General features: G+C 38.5%; 1 protein-coding gene across 14 annotated transcripts in view; it reads left to right on the top strand.

Annotated features, from left to right (window-relative positions):
* Nucleotides 1-19,836, top strand: part of AMPH (amphiphysin) — a 161,257-nt gene that overhangs the window by 122,044 nt on the left and 19,377 nt on the right. For 4 of the 14 annotated variants that reach the window (XM_045193272.3, XM_053926512.2, XM_053926514.2 and 1 more), the window contains 2 exons: nucleotides 4,015-4,074; nucleotides 8,214-8,339. The exons of 3 other annotated variants lie outside the window; for them this stretch is intronic. In XM_045193272.3, the coding sequence (XP_045049207.2) occupies nucleotides 4,015-4,074; nucleotides 8,214-8,339 (186 nt within the window). 7 more of the 14 variants (XM_053926516.2, XM_053926509.2, XM_053926515.2 and 4 more) reach the window with 3 other exon arrangements.

Here is a 19,836-nt window from a genome sequence, read left to right as displayed (position 1 = left end):
GCACAAAACTTCATTACTTACAAGTTCAGTAGTGGAAACAGTAGAGTATCAACATTGTAGGGTTGTTGGGACTGTTAAATGAGGTATGTCCAGCAGACTAGCACACACTGAGTCCACCATGACTGTAGTTAGCTATTGTTAGTATTAGTTATACCGTGGGCTTCTGCCACCTACTAGAAACCTAGGAGTTGTACTGAGCTGAGAGATCCACTAGATTCAGCTGTTTGAAAAGAGGAGATAAGATTGTTTTCAGCTAATGAAATTGGTCTTTAGAAAATGTTATGTTTTAGGGAGCGATTGGAAGATCAGAAATCTTAGGTCAGCTCTGGCCAAGAAGGCAGTATTTTCCTTGCAGATCTGAGGAAGAGGAGCCATCAGATGGTCTGTCCCATTTGAGGTGTATATCCCAACAGATGGACAGCTGTAACCCATAGGAAAGGCAGACGACACGACTATCAAGCTCGTGGAATTAGTTCTGAAAACCTCTTGAAGGGAGACCTCAAACAGAAGTTTGTCTGTGATGAGTGCTTTGTCTCAAAATATTAGATGTGAAAATTTTCAAATTTTAACATTTAGAATTTCTTCAACTTTGGAATTAAAAAGTTCAATTACTTCCCCCATGTTACCTATAAAGATAAAACCCATGCCTAAATACGGATACAAACACAAAGAAAGATGATAGCACACCTCTTCCATCTGCATAAACTCTTGAAAGTTTGAGTCATAAGAATTGTTTTTCATTTCTAACTTTTGTAATTTGTAATTTTATAAGGGTTTTTTCATTTAAAAATTTCAGACTGTCATATCCCTCTTCCATTTCCTGTTGCTTAGAGGTACTTTCATTTCTTTTAAGGGATTCTCTGGTTTCACCCTCATATGTGTGCATGACTTTGTTATGAGGTTGCATTTTTATTTCTAAATGATTAGCTATTGATTCACCTCTCTGGAAGGTGAGGACTTAAAGCCCTTTCAGCCTCCTACCTGCGCAGTTCCCCCCACTCTTCTGCTTGGCTTCCTCTGCTGTAGTCTGTCATAACCACCAAACAATCTGTGGCAATATTGTAACAATGACATAAGTGGTATCTGTGCTTGAGTCAGAAAGCTAACATTTCCTTTTATACCAACTTTTTCATTTCCTTTGAGGAAATAGTCGTAGGGTGCTATTTGTTTGTTGGTTGGTTTGTTTAGTTGACTAGGTACTTGTCAGTAGCTCAAACCCATGAACTGCAGTCAAGTAAATCTCCCCTCATTTTATTGGGAAACATTAAATATTCAATCAGTGTCACCTTCTGAACAACTTGACCCTTCTTCTAGACTGCTCCAGTCTAAAGTGGGGACTCAGTGGCTATAGCACAGTTGGTACCACAGACTCTCCTATTAGCTGTGTCCTGGGAATCACCCTCACCTCTCTCTTATGTCAGTGTGTTCTTTTCTGGGCGTAAGTCTTCCTCATTTTTTAATTTAATTCTACAAATTAACATACCTCCTTACCCCCGAATTAAGGCACATCCTCCAGTAGCTTCCTGAGAAAAGTGTGCATAGAGGTGTATGTTTGTGATGTTACACATCTGAACATGCCCTTGTATACATTATGGACTGTCACTTTGGATGTTTTGTTAGAAGTTGTAAGTCATTTCCCTTAGAATTTTGAAGCCATCATTCCACTCAATTCTACTTCCTGATGTTGCTATTGAGAAACTGTCAGTTTGATTCTTGATATTTATGAGAAACTTGGTTTTTTTCCCCTTTCTCTCTACTGTTTATACATCTCTAACACTTTTTCTCTCCTTCTTTCTGGGAGTTTGTAAAATTTTCTTTTTCCCAAAGTTTTTGAAATTTTACAGTGATGAATTTGGTTTGAGTCTGTTTTCATACATTGTCTTAGGCCATTTAATCTAAACATGTATTCCTTTTATTTTGGTGGACTTTTTTATTTCACTTATGATTTCTCTTTTGTTTTCTTTGCTCTCTCACCCTATACCACTTCTCTTTATCATGTGTTGGCTTCCAGAGCTAGTCTAATGATTTTTAATTTGCTATTTCCTTTTCTGTGTCATCTTTCTCTACCTTCAGCTCTTCTACAGATTTTTCACAGACATATATTTAATTTTGAAGAGCTCTTTCTGTTTACTGAATATTTGTTTTTATTTTTTAAAAGATTTTATTTATTCATTTTTAGACAGAGGGGAAGAGAAGGACAAATAGAGGGAAATATCAGTGGGTGGTTGCCTCTCGAGTGCCCCATACTGGGGACCTGGCCTGCAATCCAGGCATGTGCCCTGACCAGGAATCGAACTGACGACCGTTTGGTTTGCAGCCCATGCTCAGTCCACTGAGCTATACCAGTCAGGGCTGAATATTAGTTTTTAATAGCATTCTCTTCCTATGTAATGGATCCAGCATCTTCCATTATATCTCAGAGGGTATTAATAATAAATTTTAAAGTTGTTTTCCCCCTGCAAAGTCTTTGTGTTTTGTTTGTTTTTACTATTTGTTTTCTCCTTTACTAAAGAGACTTTTCTTAAATATCTCGCAATCTTGGCTGCCCACTCATATTTAAGATTGGGGTACTAAAAAGCTGATAGGAGACTTGTACGGGTAGGTACAGCACATGGACTATAGATATTTTTCTAGGGTTTTCTGTCTCATTTTTTTTCCTATTGAGGAGCCCCTTATGTCAGATGTTTAGATATTTTTTTCTTGAAATTTCTCTGGGAAGACTCTCCTGTTCTCCTGTGTGAGGTGCACAAGCCTGGCTGCCAGTGTAATGGAAGGTGAATGGGAAGAAGTTGGGGAGGTGGGTCCCATGTTGTCAATATTCATTATGTGACTGCTCACGTAATCCTGCCACTTTCCTAATACTCCTGTGTTTCCCCCAGTCCAGAGACCCTCTGTTTCAGCCTCTGTGGAAATAATCTCAGGCCTTGTGCTGGAGTGGGAAAGGATATTGCTTGGTTTTCAGATACATGAGAATATCTCACAGTCTAATTACTTTTTAATAAACTTTCAACCATTTTCCCTGTCTTTAGCACCACCATAACTTCCCTTTCTTGGGGTTTCCATGTTTCTAATTCTTCATCCATTGTGAGTTCTGAGTAATAAATTGGATTGCTTTTGGGCATTTCTTACAACACCTTATGTTACCAATCTTTTGGTATCTACCAAGTTTCTTATTGCTCATTTTTCTGATTTTCAATTTAAAAATTTTGCTGATCTTAGCTTTCTTCTCATTCTTTTCACACTTACGTGTTTATGCCTTTAAAAGTTTTGCTTTATGAAGTTCCCTTTATTGTTTTTTTAGTTTGAATTCTGGGGGTAATAAAGGTAATTGCCTGTATTTAACCCATCATCTTTAACCAAATGTCACTTCCTCATCTTTTCTGTTGGAGAACCCTTAATGTCAATTTTTTTGTAGGTAGTTTTCTTTCTTGAACTAATCAGATTTTCAAGGGAAGACTCTGCTGGTTTCCTGTCTGGAGGGTGTAAGCCTAGCTGTCATTATAATGAGAGATGAGTATTCCCTTAGATCATTATTTTCTTAGAATCCTCCATCTTGATTATTTAAGTCAATGAATATATTATATAAAATTTTTAATTTATGTCTCATAATTAACCTGTACAAATCACACTTAGGTAAAATAATAAGATTGAGTTTCCAACATTTAAAAAGTTCAAATTTGTAGTTTAGAACAACTCAATTCTAATTCAGAACAGATATCCAGGAGACAAGCTGCAGACCAGTGATACTCCTGAAGACACTGCCTTTTATTTAATGTCTCTTGTCATATCCTTGTGTTCTGCCAGCTCAGAGTTATCTTTACAGTAACTACTGTTGAAAATTACCCTTTCATTTTTTGCTTTTCTGATTATAATGCAGACTTTTAAAAACTGTATAGTGTTTTCACTGACACAACCCATGAGAGCTAATTTAAATGGTATCTTTGTGTTGTTTTTAGCAAATTAGCTGAAACCTCAATACTTTTAATCTTCTTGTATCTTCTCTCCAATTTTCAGCCCCAAGACACTTCATTATTCACGATGTCGACAGATCAGAATATGACCAGTAACTTGTTGGTAAATTGATTTTGGTTTATGTTTTTGGAAAGTTAATAGTTACTATTGATTGGTTTTCTAGAGCTTGAATATCCAGAATGTGGTTTCTGCAGCTCCTTATTTTCTAGAAAATAGGAAGGAGAGCTTCTGAAAAATCTCAGTGAGACTTTGAATGTGGTTGCTTCTCTTTATAAAGGCACAGCGATCGTAGTAGAAACAGAGGTGTTCTAATTATGGGCTTCGGTGGAACAGTGTAAATCCATCAAGGACAGGATGTTCTCACATGAATATAACTTAAGCTACAGGATTGAAAATGAAATTCCTTTAAGAATTCATGTTTCAAGATAGATCATTGGTTTTTTTTTAACATGAAACTACCTCATTTCTCATCTCCTCCTTTCTTTTTTTAATTTGAAGAAAGAAGTAAGGCATATTAGAGGTGTGATTCCTACTTTGATGAGAGATGAGATGAGAGAAAAGATTAGCTAGAGAGTGAGTAGGAAGCTGAGTGACTCTTGGTTTTAGAAGAAATCCTACAAGATGGATGTTGCAGGTATCCTGGGAAATCTTTCTAGCAGCAGCTTAGTGAAAAAGTTGAATGAAGAGACTGAGTGGTGACACTTGTCAGTGATACACTACAGAGGATTTGAATCTATGATTATTAGTGCACAAGGGCTATTTGTAGTTCACTGGTTTTCCCATGGAAATGGTATGTAATTACCCTAGCTCTTGGCTTTCATGTTGGGAGCTTGGAATTGGATTTAAATAGAATGATTTTTTTTTGTATGATTACACTTCTAAGTAAGGAATTCTGTTCTGGGAAGTTTGTCTAAAGGGCAATTTAATATTTGTTCAAAGGTGTGTGTGTTTCTAATATCTTTGTCATGGGTTTTCACACTTCTGGGTAACCAAGTGAAAGGTGGAGTCTATGTGGTCTTCAAATAAAGATTGAAGTGTTTAAAATACAAATTATATTGGTGTTAATAATTGAGTAAGAAAGATTCATTATTTATATTTATTGGTGAGTTTCTGCCTGGGTGATGAAGGAGTAAGGGTTATATTGATACTGGAGGATGAAATTTTTAACTGACAGTTGTGAATTAAGAAAATGGAGAAATACTGGTTTAAAGGAAAGAATGGGTCATAAATTAAACTCATACCTATTACTTTGATGCAAAAGTCCAGTCATAGAATCCAGTGGTTTTTGAGTTTCTCTGAACATCTTCCAACTCTCATAGCTGGTTCCAGGAGCTTCTTGCCTGCCTTGCCCTTCTCTTGACACATAGTCTCTGAAGCATATATCTTGGACCTCCTTCCCACTGGGGAACTTAGCTTTGTCATGCCCAGCACTGCATGTGCTGTAGGCATTACCTCTTCCTGTCAGGCACTAGGAAGTCATAGTGAACCCATATCTCCTGGTGAGTTATGATTTTACAGGATTTCCTCAGGAGCAGGAGTTTCCCAACATTAGGTCATTGACTATTCTGAGTGAGGTAGGGTTAAAGTTGGTAGTTAGAGGCACACCTTCCACCTTCCCAGACCGCATCGTATAGCCCCACAGCACATTCAGAGTGCTGACTTAAACCCTTGGAATCTGCCAAACTTGCTCAGGGCTCAGAATTACCTCCTTGTCATTTTGCGTTTCTCACCAAATTACCTCTCCCAAGACTGGGGAAATAAGACTATACTGTAAATGCCATGTTGGAATATGACTAGACCCTTAGCCTTACTGTTTGATCCATCTCCTCTTTATCTGCACTGACCGACTTTCCTTCCATCATGTCACAGAGGCTATCGGGAAGTGTGGCCAAGTTTACACAACTAGTTTTGTTCTAAAGGAAGAATTCCATTTGTGAGTCTCTGAATTTATCCACTGTGGCATCCCACTGCTACAGTAAATGTAAAGAGTTCCCTCTCCTCTAATGTAGGATGATCACAAATCGAGCAACCAATAGGAAGTCAACCCTTTTGCATTGCTTGTGAGGGGATGCATCTTATAGAAAAAACATTATTGAAGCAGGGCACAATTCTGACAAGACTATTTTAGATCTTTTTGTGAGATATCATTCACAGTTTACCTGTGTTTCCCTTTCTATCTTGACAAAATATTTACAATTTTACATTATCTTAGAAGGAATAGAAGGGCTACTTCTATATCCAAATCTGAGTAGCTGATTTGGTGGATAGTCATGCTATCATGTTTCCTCTGTCCTCATCATTCAATGAGTTATATTCATTTATCCCTCCAAAATTTAGGTGTTAACTTGTAATGCTGTATTATAATATTTGGTGTGATATTATAACATAGGGGAAAATGCTGTGACTTGTGTTGACATATTTGATCGTAGCTCCTCTTCATACTATACCTGTGTTGCATTATCTGATTTCAGCAAGCAAACACAACTTGACTCATTTATAAAATCACCCTACTTATCTTGCCTTATATAAAACATCAAAATTTCTTCAGACTTCCAAGGAACCTATACTCTGATGCATATACTTTTTTCATTTATCTTTACTTTTATTTTTAAGGGACAGTGATAGATATTTAACTCATCTTTTGAAACTCCTCTTGGCTCCACATCTGGCTTCAGACTTCCTCTGTCTCATGGACTCAGCTCACAGAGGGACAGCCCATCTGCATGTGGATTTCTTGGTGCTTTGTCAGATTACCCTTCCTGTCCTTCTTGTATAGGTCATTTGATAACATAGCCTCATAGAAAATCACCTTGACTTCCAAAATGGTAAGATCATACCCTGACGGTTTTCAGTTTCTGTTTGTCACTATGAAAACCCGCTTCATTACAAGGATAATTCTTTTGTACAGTAAAAGTGACATCTTTCCCCATAAAGAGTATACTAGAGTGAATTTTATTTCATTCTTTCTTAAAAATTGTATCAAAATACCTCTAAAGGTTATAAAAATCCATAACAATATCAAACTTCTACACACTTAACTATCACATTTCCTTCTATTTTATTCTGCCCTTAAAGGGAAGGGCAGTGTGATCATGGTGTGCATCGCAATGGAGGATTTGGTGGGTGCACAGGATAACTCCTTTGCATGTTTATCTGACACTAGGCTATTCATTATTCATTTTTTCTAATTTCAGCATAACTTCTTTATCACTTCCCTGTGGAACGTGTCTTGTGCATCAGATTAGATGGATGCATAGAACTAGAGGTGGCTTTTGATTAATTATGGTGTCTAACAGAAGTTACCGATTTCTCCATTCAGAGTAGTTATTGGTGACTTCTTACTCCTCTAAGAAAACACTTTTAAACTCTTTCACAGTTTAAATGTTCTGATGGAAAAAAAAATCTTAACATGCCCTCTAACAGCCATATATTTAGTGAAAAAATCCTGCTAAATAAATGTGCTTATTTAACCAAAATTGAAAAAGTGGGACTGTTTTAAGTAGCCATGGCAACATATATTGGCTGTGGTGTTTTCAATGTCCTATTATTATTTAATACTGCTTTTTTAAGAACCAAAAGAGCCTATAGCTAAGAGACTTTAAGAGCTGGAATCAGGATGATGACTATGCATAGAGGTCACAGCAGGATGAAAAGACTTCACTGTTGTCCACACAGTTAGAAAAGTCTAATTGGTGCCATAGAGAATACTGTCCTGTGCAGATTAGTGCATTATGATGTGAATATTCGAATGAACCCTAAATCTTTCAGTGTTTGGCGTAATGCATATCAATAGAGCTGGGAGTTCCCAGAACTATGCCCTGTGAAGTCTTCCTCACTTCTTCCAGCTGGCAATGGTGAGGCTCCTAGGATATCTCTCTCTCTCTCCCACCTACCCCAAATAACAGAATGTACCATTTTAGCATCTCTTATAGATATCCTAGGAAGTGAGTAGTAAAAATGTTGCAAGTAAAATGAAAAGCCAAAATAATAAATCTCGGCCTAACATCAAGGGAAATGACAGTTCTTGCTGGTAAAAAGAGAAGCCTCTAGAGTCCATTTCTAGACTTTCCAGTTCTGTAAAGGAACATGATGACAAAAGTGGGGCATTTTCTCAACACAGATTTGATGAAGCTAGTCGCCTGTAGGATGATGGAGAACATCTTAATTTTCCAATATCCTGTAATGCTATCTATTGATATGTTACATCTTTTTCCTTTAACCCTCAAAACAAATAATCAAAGGCTGAGTCTGAACAGGCTCCACCAGCAGAGTCGAAAGCAGAGGAGCCCCTTGCTGCTGCTGCATCTGCTGTTGGGCTGGACCCTGGACTGGACACCCGGGCTGAGGAGCCAGTAGAGGGGACAGTGGTGAGCACCACCTCCCTCCCACCAACCACCTGCCACCCCTGCCACAGCCATGCTCATCTCATGATCCCATTTCTCCCTTTTCATCCATGCTTCACTTGGGGCAAATCACCTCCATACCTGTCATGACTCCACAGGTTCAAATAACCTTTGTTCTTTTGACAGTCAAACTTCATTCCCTTGTATTTTTTAAAAAGAAAGGTATCCAGAGACCTGATCTTATCTACCTTCTTCATAAAGCATGTCTTGATTCTTTCTGATAATATCCCATTCATGGTAGGTAGGTTGTAGAACTTGTAAATAGTCGAATCTATTAATGTGATATTCTACTTGTGACTGCTAGAGCTATGCTTTCAATTAGAGAGCAACCTGCAGCTGATAAACAGAATGATAATAACTTTGTTGGTTGTGTGTACATACTTATTTCTTACTGTATTAGTTTTATATGTAGTTATGGCCAAGAAGAGATTGAAATCCCATATTAGAAATCCATGAATCATTAAGTATTCCTATGTGGACAATCATTTGCTCACAGTCAAGTCTGGTGCTGGCTGTGCTCCATGCAACCATGTAGCACACCACATCGCAAACTGGGATGAGGTCTATATGCACCACATTGAATTGGATTGTGTAACACCCATGAAAGCACAGACTAATACCAAAGAAAATTTAATTCAAAAAACTGATGCAGAGTGAAAAGTTTATTTATGAAATAAATGTCTCCAAGTTAAAATGTCTCCAAATAATTTCAGTCAGGGTATCATTTACTACAGATTACTACAGATTCTTTATAGAATCTTTACAAAGAAGAAAGCCAGTCTTCCTATTTCCCAAAATTACATTGCTAGATAAGATAACTAGAGAAATAAAAGTTATGCTTCTTGCTTTTGGTGCCCTAGCTCATTTTACTGGGAAAAATATAGGTCATCTGTTAAATCTGTAGTTTACTAATATAGTAAAAAGATAATAGGGCAAGATAAGAGATAGAAAATACAAATTAAGAATGACTCAAAAAATGATTTTCCATTTAAAGATACAGAGTTAGACCAAGTCCTGTAGGAGTAAACAAGAAATGCATTCTGCTAGGCTGAGTTCCTCCAAGTGCTGCTTGTGCGATTTTAGCCTGGATAATGCTGGGGCTCCCTGCCCCCAAATCAGGGTTTTGCTTCCAAAGTGTCACTCCCAGATTCACTAATGATCTATCTCAATAACCCGGTGTAAATGGGGCATTTTCATTTGGTGTCAGAATGTATTCTGCCCACCTGACTTAGCTTTAAATAACAACAGGAGGGAAAGATATGGTTAAATTTTTGACTGCTGTTTAATGAAGAGAATTGATTTTAAAAAGCATATGGATGATGCCAGGGAGTTAAAAAAAATTGATTAGGTTCAGACAGTGGTTTAGAAATCGCTTCAATTTTGAAAAGTTCTCAACAAATTCTGTTTTGAATAGCAGCCTAGACTTCATTTTTACTAGTGCTTTTAAACCACATTGATTCCATGCCCAGACTAGTCAATGTAAGGCTTACTGTCATAGTGCCCATGATTTTGAGCAAGGGAATTTGAGGTTGTACAACCAATTGGAGAAGTTAAATAGACAAGTTAATGTGTTAAATACAGGCTTGAAAGTTGATTCTCCATGATCCTTCTCAGAGGGCCATGGGACATTCCTTTCATACCTCTCATACTCATCCTTATTTAAGGTTTTTGACTTTTCAGAATCCAAGTATATCAGTTTTCAAAAATACAGTATTAGTAGGTACCAATTATCAAGTACCTACTATATCATATCTATTATTTTATAAAGATTTGTAAACTTTTTAACTAAGGGTGATATTTAAAATATTTAATAAACTCTACAGTACAAGTATTAGCCATCACTAAAACCAGCTTCTCTAATATTGGGTAAAAATGTATTTGAAAGAATTCTTTATTTTAAAAAATTTTGTCTTCTAAAGCTTTTAAGGGAACTTTAGAAAAATTTTAGATTCTTTGTGAAATACAAGGCAATTTGGAGAGTCTTTCGAAGAATTCAGGCACTTGCTCAGATTCCAAGGCGATGTAAGAACAGCAGATCAGAGCTCACCATGTGAGCCACCCTCTCTCCAAGGAGAACATATGTATTTCTCCATCTGCATACAGACTGAAAATTAATAGTAAGAGAGGGCAGCTTATGGCAGTTCGATTTTCCCAGTGCTCATTAAAAGTGACTGACTTCCTGGTTTTTAAAATTGACACACTTGGATAAAGTCAATTCTTTCTCATGTTCTCCTTTCTACTTAGAAAATAACACCATATAAAATGCATTTTTTTCTCTAATGTAGACTTATAGGTTCTTTTTCTGGTGGCAATAATCTAAGATAATTAAGGGCTATTTTTTTTTCTAAGAAAGGTCTTTTGTGCTGCTAGATGTGTGATATTTAGTTGTAAAAATATAAAAGTCGACATTGCGTCCCAGGCATTAATTAAGTCTGGCAGTGGCTGTCATTAGGATTGGATTGACACGACCTTTTGAGGTCATCTTTTTTGCTGCTGAAATGTCACCACACAATTATTACTTTGATTGTTGATAGAACTCATTTTATATAAGGTGAAATTAGCGGTGGGACTTTCTCTTTTCAGGAGGCAAATGTAATTTCAAACACAGGAAATTTTAGCAGTGGTTCACAAACCAACTTGGGGCTTTTAAGAAAATTGTAATTCTTACATTTTATTTGTTGTTTTATATTACACATAGCCAATATTGTATTTAGTTTTTCCTACAAAATAATTGTATCAGTGTATCCACAGGATGCATTTTAAAAATGAACACTTGCTACTTCTCCAGATATTTCTACATTATATAAGTAATGTAAATTTTCTTTAGGAAAAAAGATTAATATTTGTTTCAAGTGTATATCAGAGAATTGGGTTACAAAGCAGATAAACATTATTTTTATAAAACATTTATTTCATTTTTTTGCACAGAATCCCTTTCTATTTTCTCTAAATTTCTGTCAGCTCCTATATTTTGCTTAAATGGTGTGACCTGGACCAATACCTTTTTCCCTATTATTGCACTTAAATTTAGGATCAACATATTTTCCAAAAATTATAAATGAGGAAAAGATTGAGATAAAGATGTTTTTAGACCTGAAAGATGAAATACTGACCCATTATTTGGGGGATGAATCTTGCTGTGTTTTATTTTTAAAATATTTTGCCAAATATAAAGTGAATAGTCAAGACCAGTTTAAATGTACTGGTATATACAGGGTCTGGCACAAATAATGCTCCTATTTTATTACAAAATCATAAGCATGTAATTCTGTAACATAACAATATCTCACTCAAGCACACCATATGACATTTTAGGTGAAATGTTCAAATTAAAACTATGAATTATTACACCTATATCAGTACCAACCCACCACATTCAAGCAGGCATTACTACTGCTAGACCATATATATGGTCCAGCAGCCATATATATATATATGACTATAGTATATCAACACCACTTTAAATATATATATATATACATATGTGTGTGCGTGTGTGTATACTGTATGCATGTGTATATATACTGTGGACATATATATACACACACACACACCCAGTTACACTGTGTATATATATATATTTATATATATAAATCTGTCTGGAAAAAGTATCAATGTAACCTGGCAGCCAGGGAGAGTGTACTGGAAAGCACATTCATGAACAATGATGACTTTACTGTACTAGTGAGTAAGGGTAGTGGTTTCCTTTGAGTGAGCATGTGTACTGTGTGGCCATCGAATTCAAAATTACTGAGCCAGTAGAGCAATGAATCTGCATGAAATTTTGAATTAAGCTTGAACATTGTGAAGTATTTGGATGATTCAGAAGGCTTTTAGGGTCCATGCAATGAATGCTGAGCAAACAAAAGTGTGGCACAAACGCTTCAATGATGGTTGAGAATCTGTTGAAAGTGATCCATGTTCTGGAAGGCCTGCAACAAGCAGAACGCCTGAGAATGTTGAACGTGCATGGGCTACAATCAACAAAGATCAGCGACTAACAGGGTGAGAAGTAGAAGCTGATCTACTTCTTGAAGCGGATTCCAAAAACTACTGTGTCCAAGATTCTGATGCAGGATCTTGTCATAAAATGTATCATGGTGAATTTCACCCCACAGCTTGTGCTACCACAGCAGAAGGAACATTGTGCTTCAGTTGCTAATGACTTGATTCAAACTGCAACCAATGAACCAGATTTCCTTAAGAAGTTCATAACTGGAGATGAATTGTGGGAGAACTGTGTGAAATCCCAAGGTGTCTACTTTGAAGGGGAGTGAGGCGTCATTGTCTCATTTTGTGTATCTTGTATCTTCTTCAATAAATGCCTATTTTTCATATTTCATGGCTGGATACTTTCTGGATAGTATTAGACTATCCAGAAATAGTCTATATTATATTGACTTTATCTTACTACAACTATTTCTGTCTGCTTGAATAGAATGCATGTGTTTGTCCCCCCTCATTAAGGTGACAAACATATTTGAGTCCTCTCTAGATGTCAGGCTCTGCTTTGGACCTGAGGGACCCAGTAAAGCAGTAAGCAGATGTGGCTCTTGCTGCCGAGTCTGCACAGACTGGTGCTGGAGGAGGCTGACATTACACCTGGTCGGGCATCCTCCTGTGTCAGTCATGCCTGTGGAGAGCAGCATTTGAGGTTTCTCCTTGTAAATGTGAAAACTCAGGTTTTCACTGTGCCTCCAGTGTGAGCTCCCAATATGTCAGAGGAAGACTGTGAAGGTCAGAGGAAGCCAGAGGAGCTTGAGTCCTTGTCTGCCCTTCATTATCATAGAATTATCTCCAAACTCTAGTGCTCACACTAACACATGTTTAAATTAAATTATGTGTTTGCATTACATATGTATACATACAGAGAGGCCTTGGAGATGGATATACCTTTTTACCTTTCTCAGAAACAAAATAGTCCCAGAAATGGTTATTTTCTCTGAGTTTGACTATATTCCTGTTAACAACTAATTACATTTTCATTGCCCTGTGGGCCAAGCAAATGGCACTGTTTCTTTTTCTCCCATGGTGCCCAGGGCAAAGCAGGGTGTATAATATCTGGTTGGCCAAAAAGTTTGTATGCTTTGTTCCTTAAAATAAAAGATGCATTTTTCATTTTCACCAATAAGTTTATTGACTTGGATATTTTGAGTATGTAGGTCATCTCCCACATGACAACAGCCTTTGTTTATGGCCTCTTTTCCAACTTGTATTTGCTGGGCAGTTGGGTGACAAGCCATCATGGAGTAGGTTTATTTACCAATGTCATGGACAACTCAAAGCTTGTGAAGTCAGAGGTCTGGCAGGTAGACTTTCTTTCCAAGTGTGACTGTCAGCCTCAAGGTTCAAGACCCATTCTGCCATGTGGCCAGATCCCAGGCTGTTCAGGGAGGCGTATGTGCTTCTTGGCAGGGTCAGGGTTGGGAGTTTTGCCAACAAAGTACGATGACATTTAAGTGATTTGCAGATCACCAGTTTTGGTCTGGTTGTTGGTTATATGTGGCAGCCCCACCTCTGCCTTCAGCCACCATGAGTCTGGGTCCACTCACAAGGCAATTTGAGCAGTTGCAGCAAATGCTTTGGATCATTCAGAGCAGAATTTAGTCAGGCAAGGTAAATGTTTGCTGAGCTGCGAAGGCATTTTCCTTAACAACCTCTTTAACAAGCTATTTGCGACCCCCAATGAGGCTGTCCTTTATGACTACTTCAGAAACAAGTACTGCTCACGTGCCCATCTCTGAGGGTGTGCAGCACACAATATTTACCTTTGCTTCAAAAGATAAATGTGTTCCTCCTGTCAACTTTTCCCATGCACTTTCAAAATAAAACTCTACTTACAATGCTTTAATATGTTTTGTTATTAGATATTCAGCCATGACTTTAAAGGCCAAATAAACCAAAAATTCATTAACTGTGGCATTTCTGCAGATCTTAATTTTTAAAGAGTATGGAGCTAATTCAGACAGATGTTGGTTGCCATAACAATAATGCGGCCACCAGCAGCTGAGTTGTGCTGGGACCTGGCTGCTGAAGGTTTATGATGGGACTGCAGGCAATACCAGGAGAGTAAGTTGGAAAAGATGATTGAGATGATGGTCTGTGGGAAAGAACCCACAAAATTTCATATTGGAAAGGAAGCGCATAGATGTATGAATTGAAGATTGTAACACCGGAGCCGCCTTTGAAGGGACACTAGTGTTCTATGGGAGAACTCTCCCCTACAGTCATGCTGAAGGGAAGTTATGACCTTCAGTGTGTCAAATGTGCAGTGTGCCGTGTGAAGAGGAGTACTAGCCACCAGCCTGCTTTTTAATACAGGAATCTTCTCTGAGGCCATAATGAATCTAGTTGTCTCTTGGGCTTTTCTTTAAAATGCATCCTGAAGAAAATATTATAATTTTTAAATGCTGGGATCTTCAAAAAAGTCAATAACTCAAATTGGATCCAGAATACTGGGAGGACAGGAAAAGACCAGGGTGGCCCGTAGCCAAGATTTCTGCTGTGATATTGACCCTTCTTTGCTCCGTTGCAGTGGGACCCTGGGGTCACTCCAGCTCCAGTGCTAAGTAGTGGGGGAATCAGCACTAAAACTCAGACCCCAGCTCCATCTCCAGTGCTACTGCCACTCTGTCACATTTCCCCACTTGTAAAAGCCAGCATGGGGTACGATGAGCCCCAGGGTCCTTCCCGCCTTGTTGGGATCATGTGAATCTGTAACTTGAAAACATTGCTACATGTGTCCAAGTGCCAAATGTCTAAGTGTTCTCTGTTGTAACTCTGTAGTATAGTGGATAATGCCAGGAGAAATGGGGTGATCTTCTTTTCCACTTTCCCATCCTTTACATGTCTTTCTAAACAAGCAAATCTGCAGAACTAGTAGAAAAAATAATGGTGGTGAAATTCTGTCTTACCAGTCTCCTCTCCATACCTTTTCATCATATAACTTGCTATTACTTAAGAGGGATTTTATGACATGTTTGCTTAGATGCCCACACACTGCATATGTATGAGTAAAGACATATTTTATTTATAATCCATAACTCTCATTTGAAAGAGTAGGATTCCAGGAGTCTAAGTGAATGCACCGGCTGTTTATAGGAACTCACCCGCGTTCTTAGTCAAACTTCCCATGTTGGGAGTTGTCAGTAGGAAGTAGTGGGTTGTGGAGATGCTCCAGGTCTCAGGTTCCCTGAGACTTTCTGATTTGAAAAGAAAGGTGCAGAGAACCAAGATGGCGGCATAGGTAGACACACTGTGCCTCCTTGCACAACCAGAACTGACAGAAAATCGAAGGGCAAGGAAGTCCGACACCAAGGAGATAAAAAATAAACATTCATCCAGACCAGTAGGAGGGGCGGAGACGGGCAGCCGGGGCGGAGAGGACTCATGTTGCCGTGGCAGGACCCAGACTGGTGGAGTGTGGGACGAACGGGGCAGGCAGTGGGACCACTAGCAGACCCTGCGGCCCCACATTCACGCACAGATAAACCAAGAGGGCTGGACTCAGAGTGGCAGAGAATGGGGCAGGCAGAGTGGCGGGTAGCACCCCACGGCCCCACATTTGCACATAGATAAACTGGGAGGAATGGCGGGGAACAAAGCAGAGTGCGCAACCCAAGGCTCCAGCGTGGGGAAATAAACCCTCAAACCTCTGAGTGAAAACACCCTCAGGGGTTGGGGCGGCAGCAGGAGAAACTCCCAGCCTCACAGGAGAAGTTGTTGGAGAGACCCACAGGGGCCTAGGGCATGCACAAGCCCACCCACTTGGGAACCAGCACCAGAGGGGCCCAATTTGATTGTGGGTAGCAGAAGGAGTGATTGAAATCCAGCAGAGAGTGGAGCGGGCGCCATTATTCCCTCTGGGCTCCTCCCCCACGTACTGTGTCACAGCGCAGTGTCATAGTGCAGTGACCAGCATTACCCCGCCCCACCCCCGGGAAACACCTAAGGCTCCGCCCCTTTAAGTAACAGACTCGCCAAGAAAAAAAAAAATGGCCCAAATGACAGAACACTTCAAAGCTCCAGAAATAATTCAACTAAGCAGCGAACAGATAGCCAACCTATCAGATGCACAGTTCCAAACACTGGTAATCAAGAAGCTCACAGAATTGGTTGAATTTGGTCGAAAACTAGATGAAAAAATGAAGGCTATGCCAAGAGAGACAAAGGAAAATGTACAGGGAACCAATAGTGATGGGAAGGAAACTGGGACTCAAATCAACGGTGTGGACCAGAAGGAAGAAAGAAACATCCAACCAGAAAAGAATGAAGAAACAAGAATTAGGAAAAATGAGGAGAGGCTGAGGAAACTCCAGGACATCTTTAAACATTCCAACATACAAATCATAGGGGTGCCAGAAGGAGAAGAGGGAAGAGCAAGAAGTGGAAAAATTATTTGAACAAATAATGAAGGAGAACTTCCCTAATCTGGCAAAGGAAATAGACTTCCAGGAAGTCCAGGAAGCTCAGAGAGTCCCAAAGAAGCTGGACCCAAGGAGGAACACACCAAGGCACATCATAATTACATTCTCCAAGATTACACAGAAGGAGAGAATCTTAGAAGCAGCAAGAGAAAAGGACACAGTTACCTACAAAGGAGTTCCCATAAGACTGTCAGCTGATTTCTCCAAAGAGACCTTACAGGCAAGAAGGGGCTGGAAAGAAGTATTCCAAGTCATGAAAGGCAAGGACCTACATCCAAGATTGCTCTATCCAGCAAAACTATCATTTAGAATGGAAGGGCAGATAAAGTGGTTCTCAGATAAGGTGACGTTAAAGGAGTTCATCATCACCAAGCCCTTATTATATGAAATGTTAAAGGGATTTATCTAAGAAAAAGAAGATAAAAAATAGGAACAGTAAAAATGACAGCAAACTCACAGTTATTAACAACCACACCTAAAACAAAAACAAAAGCAAACTAAGCAAACAACTAGAACAGGAACAGAACCACAGAAATGGAGCTCACATGGAGGGTTATCAACAGGGGAATGGGAGGGGGAGAGGGGGGGAAAGGTACAGAGATTAAGCAGCATAAATGATAGGTGGAAAATAGACAGGGGTGGGTAAGAATAGTGTAGGAAATGTAGAAGCCAAGGAACTTATAAGTATGACTCATGGACATGAACTATAGGGGGGGGAATGTGGGAGGGAGGGGGTGGACAGGATGGAGTGGAGTGAAGGGGGGGAAATGGGACAACTGTAATAGCATAATCAATAAATATATTTTAAAAAAAAGAAAAGAAAGGTGCATTGTCTTCTTGGATGTAGAAGAATTTGTGTCATTTACTGCAGAAGAATTTTAATGAAAATGACATGCATCCCAGGAACACACAACTGAATATTATGAGAAAACTGAAAGTATTAAAGAATAAATCACAATTATATCAGATTCACTATTACCAGTTTTTTTTTTTTATTTTAATGGTCTTTACACTTGAACATACAAAGAAAGTCAGTTTCCATAGTACAATATTCTAAAAATATTACACCAGCCCAGGAGAATTTTCCACCAACTTAGGCATGAAAAGGATCTTAAACTATAATAACTAAGCTTGTTATCAAGAAGTCTGAGATTTTCACCCATCCCTACTCTTGATAGAAGACAACTGGCATCTAGCGCCCCCCACCCCATGGGTGTGGAAGCACCTTTCTGAAGCATCCAGGTCACCGGGAGCCTGCTGTTGCTCTCACACCATTAAATCCTTTGACACATATTTGAGGGATTCAAGACAGATGGTTTTGTGTAGACACCTGATGAATCATTCCCACCTCCTATTCTGGAAATGATGTCTACGCATCCCCAGATGGAGAGTAAAATGGAACAAAGAAAATGTTTCCATGTCCACTGGAAACATCAGGCCTAGAGAGATTTCACACATTTTTAAAAAATTAGGGCCTATGTAGAAAGTAATACAACAGAATGAAAGCATTGCATAACAGATAAAAGTTAAAATTTTCTATGGAAGACAAAAGAAATTACCAAAAGTATGATGGAAAAATCTGAAGGTTGCCTTCTTTTTTTATCAGAAAAATTCAAGAGGACCTTGATTATTTGATACACGAGATGAAAGATGAGATAAGGCAACCACATTGAAATAGAGAGTTGCTTGTAAGGCATATGAAAAGGAGTCTCAATGATGTTAAAAATATTTTAAGGGGAAGAAATGTAATATTAGAATTAAAATATTCATAAGAGTGGTAAAGACCAGGAGCAACAGTGTAGGGAACTGATTTCTTGATGTGAGGAGAAACTGGAGGAGTTCTCCCAACACAAAGAGAAAGAGCACAAGCGGAGGTGATAGATGTGGAGGCCAAGACTGAAGACACAACTCCTGCACAACAACTTCTCATAAGAAAAAGCAGTGAAGGAGTAGAAGCAATAGTAGCCAGTGTGACAGAAGAAAACGTGCTCCAGCTGAAGTCCCCTAGTCATAGGGATTCCTGCATGCAGACCCTAAGAAATCACTGACGAAGTGCAAAGTCGATAAGAGACTAGCATCTAAGTGTAGTCTTTAAAAGTTTTAAAATTGAATCCTCCAGAAAGTTCTGCAAGCATCTAGACTACAGGGGAAATGCACTACAAAGGAAAAATAATTAGTAGGCCTCAGACTTGTGCTTCCCAGTGCTGAAGGTCAGAAGCTGTTAGAAGGACATAGGGATTTTGAATGCAAAACACAGCACGTTGTAGCAATTTTACCCCAAGGCAGTAGTCAGTCAGGGTGAAAGCATCAGAAATGCATTGCCAAATGTATAAGGTATAAAGCCATCTCAAAGAATTCCTGAAATCCGTTTTTTGAAGATACATTGTGATTGACTGAAAGATGAATGAAAATCAGTGTGGACAGGTGGGAGGATGTGATAAAAGCAAACATAGCAGCATGTCAGTTGGAGACCCTAGGTGCCGGCTGAGTACTTGGATGTGCGCTGTATGATATTTTAATTTTTATCTGTGTTGACTTTTCTCCATACTAAAATTCTGGGCACTTCCCACCCAAAAAATCCTTAACTAGGATGTCATAAATAAATAAAGGGAACAGTGTTTTCTATTTAAAACATTTAAATGTCTAGCTTATATAGTTGTAAATATCATTACCAACCAAGATTTTTCTCACCTTGTTTATAACATTTTTAAGAAATGGGAACTGACTAGTTCAATTATAGGAGAACTGTTAAACTGTTAAATAGAAAAGGAAATGAAGTATTATTTTGCCATTGGTAGAATTTTTCTAAGAAACATGACCTTTGTGTTGTAAAATAGACAAAGCCCCTATATGCATAGCAATGAATAAAAATAAATACCTCAAAAGGTTACCAAAGTTATCTCTTTTATTTTTAAACCAACGGTATTCCTTATTTTTTAATCAGAAAATGTCCTATTTATTTAAAATAACCTGCTTTATAAATAAGTTTGGAATTTCCTACTAGGGACTCTCTGCAGTTGCCCTCTAGACCAGTC

This window comes from Desmodus rotundus, chromosome 6 (genome assembly GCF_022682495.2).
Source record: "Desmodus rotundus isolate HL8 chromosome 6, HLdesRot8A.1, whole genome shotgun sequence".
Lineage (NCBI taxonomy): Eukaryota > Metazoa > Chordata > Mammalia > Chiroptera > Phyllostomidae > Desmodus > Desmodus rotundus.
The sequence above is the reverse complement of the archived record's forward strand: the minus strand, read 5'-3'. Positions and strand labels throughout refer to the sequence as shown.